At 47.9% G+C, this 8,004-nt stretch overlaps 2 protein-coding genes across 2 annotated transcripts; one reads left to right on the forward strand and one right to left on the reverse strand.

Annotated features, from left to right (window-relative positions):
• The first annotated feature begins 445 nt into the window (after positions 1-445).
• micu2 (mitochondrial calcium uptake 2) lies at positions 446-4,742 on the forward strand. The gene is made up of 12 exons (XM_029173054.3): positions 446-689; positions 867-996; positions 1,653-1,684; positions 1,798-1,873; positions 2,282-2,329; positions 2,411-2,493; positions 3,013-3,063; positions 3,193-3,290; positions 3,476-3,647; positions 3,775-3,883; positions 3,961-4,118; positions 4,246-4,742. The coding sequence occupies exons 1-12, from the start codon at positions 492-494 to the stop codon at positions 4,345-4,347; spliced, it is 1,257 nt and encodes a 418-aa protein (XP_029028887.1). The 5' UTR covers positions 446-491; the 3' UTR covers positions 4,348-4,742.
• LOC114869140 (interferon regulatory factor 2-binding protein 1-like) lies at positions 4,738-8,004 on the reverse strand. Its single transcript, XM_029173051.3, has 2 exons — positions 5,848-8,004; positions 4,738-5,519 (listed from the first exon to the last, which is right to left on the reverse strand). Exon 1 carries the CDS (start codon positions 7,649-7,651, stop codon positions 5,873-5,875), a length of 1,779 nt encoding a protein of 592 aa, XP_029028884.1. The 5' UTR covers positions 7,652-8,004; the 3' UTR covers positions 4,738-5,519; positions 5,848-5,872.

Below are 8,004 nucleotides of genomic sequence, written 5' to 3' on the forward strand. Positions count from 1 at the left end.
CTGCATATGGTGGGATCTGTACATAAAGAAATTGTTGATTGAGTACTTGCTTACCAATTTGTCTTACAAGCGTTATTCATTCCATTTGTATCTTAAAACCTATGAAGCCATGGAGTTCAACCAAAGAAACCATGGATCACAAATCTGATTTCATTTTATTCAAGTTACACGCACCAGCTTGCTGTCATTTTTTTTTTACATTTTTGTGTTATATATTGGTTTAAATTTGAACTAGAACTACATGTGTGAGGTATTGGGAAGTCTTAACTGCATACTGCTTTCATCAACCGAAGGGAGACGTATTTCATTCCTTCCACAGACATGTTGGCAAGGGGGGGGGGCAGATTGAGGCACCCTGTGCTGACCGCACACCGCCGCGTTACGCCCCTGCGGGCCTCGCCCACACAAGCGTGGGGTCGTCACGTGACCTGTTGTCGCGCCCGCATGTACGGAAGCCCCGTTGTTTACGCAACTTGCGCAGCTTCCTGAAAATGACCAGCTGGGGAAGGGTCGGTTCGGTCTTTAGGACCGTTTGGAGGAGCTCTCGCTCGTTAAAAGGGTTTTCACCGTATGGCGCCGTGGCTCCTGCTATTGTGGGTTCCGTAATAGGGACCGGTGTTATGTGTTATTACCAGTATCATGTCAGCGCGAGATCTCCGCCTTTCTACGTTCTTGCTGCGGAAGAAAAGGTGAGTAGCTGAACACACCTAGTGGAGGCGAGCATGTTTGTCCAGTGAGAGGCTGTGTGGTTTTTATGAAACCTTCGCCTGTGTGTGTGTGTGTGTGTGTGTGTGTGTGCGCGTGTGTGTCTGTGCGCGCGCGCGTGCGTGCTCGTGCGCTCGTATGCGCGCATGCGTGCGTGTCAGGAAGCTGCAACTCCTCAGCTGTCTGCTAGAAGGCTCCGTTTCACCCAGTTCGCCTCTGTGGTCTACGAAGATGAGCACTACATGACCCCCAGAGACTTCCTGTTCTCTGTGATGCTGGAGAAAGTGGACAGTAAGACACACTTCGTTTCTGAAGCCTTTGCCTGGACTTCATGCTTCACAGATGGCTGCTGCAAGTCAAAGGAAGAAAATAGAATAGAGTTCATTTAGAGAAGATGTTAAGTAGCATCCAGGGAGAAGATAATAGTTTTGTGATTTAAAGACGTCATCAGATAGTTTGCAGACCTGCTTACGTGTTGTACCGTGTATTAATTTAAAATGAACACAACTGGAAAATGGAAACCCAGGGGTATCTTAGCTGTTACAAAATTCTAAATCTGAAATCTCTTCTTTTATAAAATAATACCAAATAGTAGTCAGGATCAGCTTCAATTTATTCTGACGTGTCAAGAGTTTGATTCAAATCCACTTGCTGAGAACAGCATGGTAAAGTCTGGACACCAGGTCTCAAAACTGAACTGAACCTCGGTCAGTGAGGTGTCCATGGTGAAGCAATTGGATGAGAGCGAGGTTCTGGTTAGAGGTTTGCCAGCGTGTAAAGGCCAAATGAGGTGTGAGCACCGGTCAGCGCCCATCACTCAGCTTATACCTCCCTATGTGTTTGTCACCTTATGTTTTGTGTGTTAGCAAATCATCTTAGTTGCTATTACCATTATATGCACTTGACATTCTACCATGTAAACATTTTCTAAATTTCTTCTCATGTAGGAAAATTGCGGAAGAAAATCTTAACAAACCAGGTTTGTCTTGATGTGGAAAAAGAATTTGTTTTCAAACTGTATTTAAAGTACAGTTTATGTTTAGGCTAATAGTGTTGTTGATCTGTTGTTGTTTTTTTTGTTTTTTTTTGCAGGAATTGAATACGATGCTGTTGAGGGCCTCTAAAGCCAAAGCTGGTAAACTTCTATTCAGAACCTTAGGAGACAACGGTATGTTATTAATAACTCCCCAGAAAAAGGTTTACACACTTCAGTTCTAATATTCTGTGTCCACATTTGTGCACATGCCCGTCATGTAAACGCAGTACATTCAGACAGTAACTGATGTTCAACTGTTTCTGAAACAACTGAGTAGATTTTAAAATCCTCAGTACTGTAAAAATATTTCCGTTTAGAAAGTGTGGAGTTTGTATTATTTAAATTTATAGGTATTATGTAAGAGGTTCTATGTAATCATAGATCATCATATGAAACTTTTACATAATAAAATGAGATTAATGATCATTACGTGTCATGTGTGATGATCGTTCGATGATGATCGACAGTCTCAGTCAATACATTTTTGTGGCTTGTTGTTTCCAGTATTAAATTCAAGGCACATTTCTATTTGTATTTCAGGTTTGATATCCTACACGGAGTATCTGTTTCTGCTCACTATCCTAACAAGTAAGGAAGGCTCAGTAGTATTGTACCTGAGCCACAATAAAGTGCCTGTGATTTTGTGATGAGAGTTTTTTGCTGTTGCAGAGCCTCGCACAGGATTTCATATAGCTTTCAAAATGCTGGATGTCGATGGCAACGAGCAAGTGGACAAAAAAGAATTTCTCAAGGTGAGGCCTCTTGGGTGTCACAGACATTAATAAAAGGCATATTTCTTTGTATGGGAGGTGTAAAAGGTCAATACCTGTATTTAAATTTCCAAATATTGCCACTTTTTAATGCTGCCCCAAGCCCTGGTTCTGGTTCTGGTGTAAGTATGGAGACGCGTGGAGGTGAGGGACAGCTGCACTGCTTTTTATTATTATGTCATGTGTTAGAGCTCTGCAGCGCCAGCCAGCTCCTGGCTTTAGCCCGTTTATATCAAGTTGCTTGACATTCGTACTGTATGTGAGCCAGCCAGACCTTTTAAGCTGCATGCTGGCACGTGACGCACCCTGTATTGTATTTTCATGTTGTGACTCAGTAGACAGGCCCGTTCAGAAGTGCATGGAATCTCATCTGCTCCTGTTTCTGGTGTGTGATGTGGGCCATATCTGTAGTTTGTGAATATTCAGATAGAAATGAAAATGTTGACATAGGATTTCATGTTCCTCAGTTAATTTCATGTCTCTCTTCTGGTGCTGCTGAAGCTCAAGAAGATCATAGGAAAAACTAGAGTGAGAACTAAGGAGAACCCAGAGGTTGGTATTCACTCTCCTAACAGCCTAGAGCCTAAATCATCCACAACTATGTCCTAAATCATGGCTTAATGTCTGGTGATTCCCTTTTACATAACATTAACACTATTTATTTGATCATGATGATTAAAGAATCCAGCAGAGGACACTGAAGGTGTGAACACCACTCTACAGGCCTACTTCTTTGGAAGGAAAGGAGACAACAAGCTGCAGTATCAGGAGTTCCGTAGGTAACACAAGCAAGCCGGTATTTTTTAGCCTCGTATGAATGAAGCTGATGTTACATCCATAGTCCGAGCGGAAAAGTGGACTTGAATTTGGCTCAAAAATCTGTCTTGACCGTAAAAACTAATTTTACTTTAGCTGGTATTTGTCTTCGCTAATGTTATACACAACACATCACTCTCTTTGTTAGGTTCATGGAAGACCTGCAACTCGAGGTCCAGGAGATGGAGTTCCTGCAGTTCTCTAAAGGCATGGAGACCATGCGGAGAGAAGACTTTGCAGAGTGGCTACTGCATTACACAGATGAAGAAAACAACGAAGTGTACTGGGAGAACATGAGGAAGAGGATCCCTTCTGGTCAGGTAGAGTACAGGCTTTGCTCTCCAGCCCAAGTCAAACAAACCTGACTGTATCAGGTCTGGTCAAGGCTCAGGCACCATCTTAAATACTTGATCGAGCTTGAAGGAGAACTCACATTTTATGTCACAGAGCATCACATTTGAGGAGTTCCAGGAATTCTGTCTCTTCACCAACAACCTGGATGATTTCGCCTTTTCAGTGAAAATGGTGACTGAAGCCAACCGTCCGGTTGGACTAGGTAACACCCCCTTCCTTTTCCCATCACTTACCTCCTCATACCACAGAAGCTAGATTACAGCATCCTTCTGCTTGCAGCCCAGTTCAAGAGGGCGGTGAGGATCGCCACGGGCAACGAACTGTCAGACAATGTGCTGGACACGGTTTTCAAGCTCTTTGATACAGATGGAGATAACTGCCTGAGCCACAAGGAATTCCTCGGTGTGATGAAAGACAGAGCTCTGCGTGGGCTGAACGTAAGTGCACCTGGGCAGTTGAAATCTTAATGTAATTTATTAAGGAGAATTGTTAAGTTTGCCTACTATAGCTTGCTTAGTGAAGTGCAGTGAAACTGTGATGTGAATGTGTCTCTCCTGCCCCCAGGTGCAGACTCAGAGCAGCCTCTCTGGCTACTGGAAGTGTGTGAAGCAGGAGACCCTAAAGGGGGCTAAGGAGGCCCTGGGGAACTCCAGGTCCCCTTTATAAACCAGCATGTGTCAGTTGAGAGGTCCTACCACTCTTTACTTTGCAGTAAATCAGACCGCATGTAGAGGATGTCCACCACTTGCATTTGTATGTCTACAGATCAAAACTATACTTTTGATATTAGCGCCGGGAGTGGTGTTTTTGTTGGACTTCAATTATTTTTCATTGCTGGTGCTGATATAACTACACATGTGATCAATGTGTGCAGTGCAATGGGTAAATGTGGTTATTGTGAGAGATGCTAATTCTGTTCACATTGTCAATATTATTTTTGCACATTTACTGGTGTGGGGTTTTTGTTTACATTGTCAAGTTATTTATGTCATAATAAACTTGTTTGTGATACTCAAGTGATTGAAATCACTAGCAAAGAAATAAAGCAGCCGTGACTGATATTATTTTTGTAATTTATTGACCTGTTAGGATCACGAGTATGTGGGTTAACCATTAAGGATTGTGTTGCTAATTATCTTACCATACGTACAATTCAAAAAAAAAGTAAATAGACAAAACAAGCTTACATCTGTGATAGATGAACAAATTAGTGACTGATGCCAAGGTTATCAGTGGATACAGCATACAAGGCTACAATACAATAAAATTACACTGAGCATGAACAAACCATCTTTGGTCTTCTTATCGCTATAAACAAATACATAGAAATTTGTACTGTATCAAAAATAGAAATTACATAGCCATATTGAAAGTAAATTCACATTTTTGACATACAATGTGAGGAGAATACCTAAGAGACATATTGTGGGATTACATTATTCTCCATCCTTGGCTTTAAGGACCCGATGGTGAGCCACATTTTGAACATTCATTTCTTTTTGCATGTTTTTGTTAATCTACCAATCCATCAGTGTGGGGCATTCATGGAACAAATAAAGAACAAATAAATGGCCAAATAGATTGTCATTCTTAAAAACAAGTGTGTGCTTTGAAAACGAGGCCTGTTGAGGGAGAGTCTAACTGGTCAGGACTTGACATGACGATGTCGCCAGCCCAGGCTGTGGATACGTCTCCCCTCTCAAGTGTGTCTTGTTGGGTCTTTAGGTAGAGATGTGTGTGTCTGCCGTCTGGGAGCTCACGTCTATCTGCTCTCACAGGCACGAAGGATGTTGGAGCCAAAGAGGACCTCGGGAAGTGCTTTTAAAGTGTAGGATCCACTGTGGGAACACAAGAAAAGCCACAATAAAATGAGTAACAACGAGCAGCGTTCTTTCCAACAGTTTAAATGCAGATCATACTACTGTTTGTTTTGACAAGTTTGGTTTCGCTAGTAGCTCAAACTGCCTCACTAGTTTGTACTACTAATTATGATTAAATGTGTGTTTTAGGTTCATTCAAGACAAATGAGACAAGTACCTGTTCAAGAAAAACTATAAACAAAGAGCTGATCACAATTAAATGTGTATTTTATAGAATGCTATCAATGTTTTGATATTGCAGAAAGAAATCTTTTTTTATGACTACTCTCAACGTGTACTCTCTTACCATTTAGCACAGCTGGACGGAGACGTCAAGGGTCGCTCTCCTTCTTTACAGTCACGTCTCCGTCTCCGGCCAGAATGGTGGAGATCTCGCCCTGCATGAAGGCCCAAGGCACGGTGGAGCCAGCCAGGGGGCAGCGCTCGCCGCTGGGGCAGTACACCTCCCCGCCTTGACCTTGGCTGCGGATGAAACCTCGGGTACAGGGGAAGCAGAACTTGTGGTGGGGGACAGACGGACATTGGACAAAATGCGTGTCCTCCAGACGCTCTCTGCAGAGGGTGCAGCAGAGCACCGTGCCCTGAGAGCTGCTCGAGGACTCCCCGGCGCTGGTGCTGCTGCCCTGCCCCACTGCGCCCTGCCCCAGGGCGGCCTGGGACACAGACGTGGAGGCGGTGGAGGGGCTGCTGCTGGTGGGGCGTCCGGCTGAGGAGGAGTGAGCGGAGGACATGCTGGGGCTGTCTCTGGACATCTGGCTGGAGCTCAGGCTGTCTGCGATTCCCATGAGTGCCGGGATGGGTGAAGGCTGGCTGTGCAGGCGCGGCGGGCCCTCCTGGGGGGCGGCCATGCCGGGACCCGCGTCCATGCCTGAGTACGCGCCTCGGGGCCAGGGCTCCCTCGCCGCGTGTTCGGGCCTCCCTTCGCTCTCCCCGTTCTCGGAACCCGGCGAGGCCTTGCGGCGCCTGGTCTTCGCTGGTACAGGACGTGCTGTAGCTGCCATGGACAAGACAGCATCTGGCTGCGGGAGCACCTCTGGAATGGGGGGCTCTTTGAACATGCGCACGCCGTCGTTCAGCAGCTCCGACAGCCCGCGCCAGTCGCCCGTGCCCTGTCGCTTCTCGTACTCCACATAGCGCAGCCCAGAGTTCACCGCTTTGCCCGCATCCTTGGCCGAGTCGCGGAACATCTGCCTCACCAGGTCCGGGACCCCTGAGAAGATCATGCCAGAGCCGGCAGGATACTCCACGTACACCTTGAGCTCAAACTCTGGGCTCGTGGCAGCGTCGAAAGCCAGGACGCGACCCATCAGAGAGTGGTCCTTCCTGAAGCGCACGTTGAAGGGCACGCAGCTGCTGAGCGCCCCGAGCACGTCCCGGATGGCTTTGGGGCGGTTGGGCCAGCCCTCGGCCCTGCTGCGGGACACCTCGTTCAGCTCGGCCAGCATCTCATTGTTCCTCCACACCGCGGGGTCCAGACCCACCAGGGCCGAGCTGCTGGAGCCCACTCCCAGGGACACCGCCTGTCTTCTGCCAGCATCACCTATGATGGGGCCGGCCGAGACGGCGATGGGGGCTGCTGCAGCCCTGGAGCCGGATATCGGGGCTAAAAGCCCGTGAGGGGCCGCTGCCACTAGGCCCTGGGCGATCAGGGCGTGGGATATGGAGCCATGGAGGTTGGGCACGGCGCCGGCGACGGCGCGTGCGTGGCGCGTGTTCGGGCTCTGCCGGCTGCCCTCTGACAGCGCCACCTCGTCGGCCCTGTGCAGGCCGTTGGGAAGGCGGGAAGACAGGCCGTACTCACCCCTCCCCCTGTCTAGACGCTCTCCATGCGGCCGCCCAGCCTCAATAGGCCCGGCCGAGTTGCCTTTGCTGTGCTGTGCTCCGGGGGGCCTCCCGTCCAGAACTCCGTGCGTGCTCTTCAGCTGCCTGGCGGTTTCGATGAGCAGCTCTATTCGGTCCGCCCCGTCGTAGTTCACGCAGCCGCGGCAGACGGCTTCGCTGAACTCCCACAGCATCGCCCAGGGCATCTTGGGCAGATCGCAGAGGTAGCACCACTGGCGTCTGGAGGAGGACTGCGAGGCGGAGGACATGTTGTTTACAGGCCCTCGACCAAACTTTCTTCGGAGGCCTACACTTCACGGGGCTCGGTTCCCAACAACTGTTCAGTTCTCGCACACGAGCCGCCACATGCCGAGGCTTCTACCCGCGCAGTGAAACGAAGGGCGAGCTCAAAGCGCGAGCACGAGCGACAACATTTAAAAGTTAGCGATGTCTTCTGTCTCGATTTGTTCGTGTCGGTCTGTGTGGAAGGAAGTAAAATGTTATAAGACACCGGAAACACCTACGCGGCTGGAACAGAATGGGAGTTGTAGTTTTTCCCTAGATCGTTGGTTCCTTTTCCTCTAGTGCAGCTGTAGCGACACCGGACAAATACAACGGCATG

This window comes from Betta splendens, chromosome 14 (assembly GCF_900634795.4).
Source record: "Betta splendens chromosome 14, fBetSpl5.4, whole genome shotgun sequence".
NCBI classification, from domain to species: domain Eukaryota; kingdom Metazoa; phylum Chordata; class Actinopteri; order Anabantiformes; family Osphronemidae; genus Betta; species Betta splendens.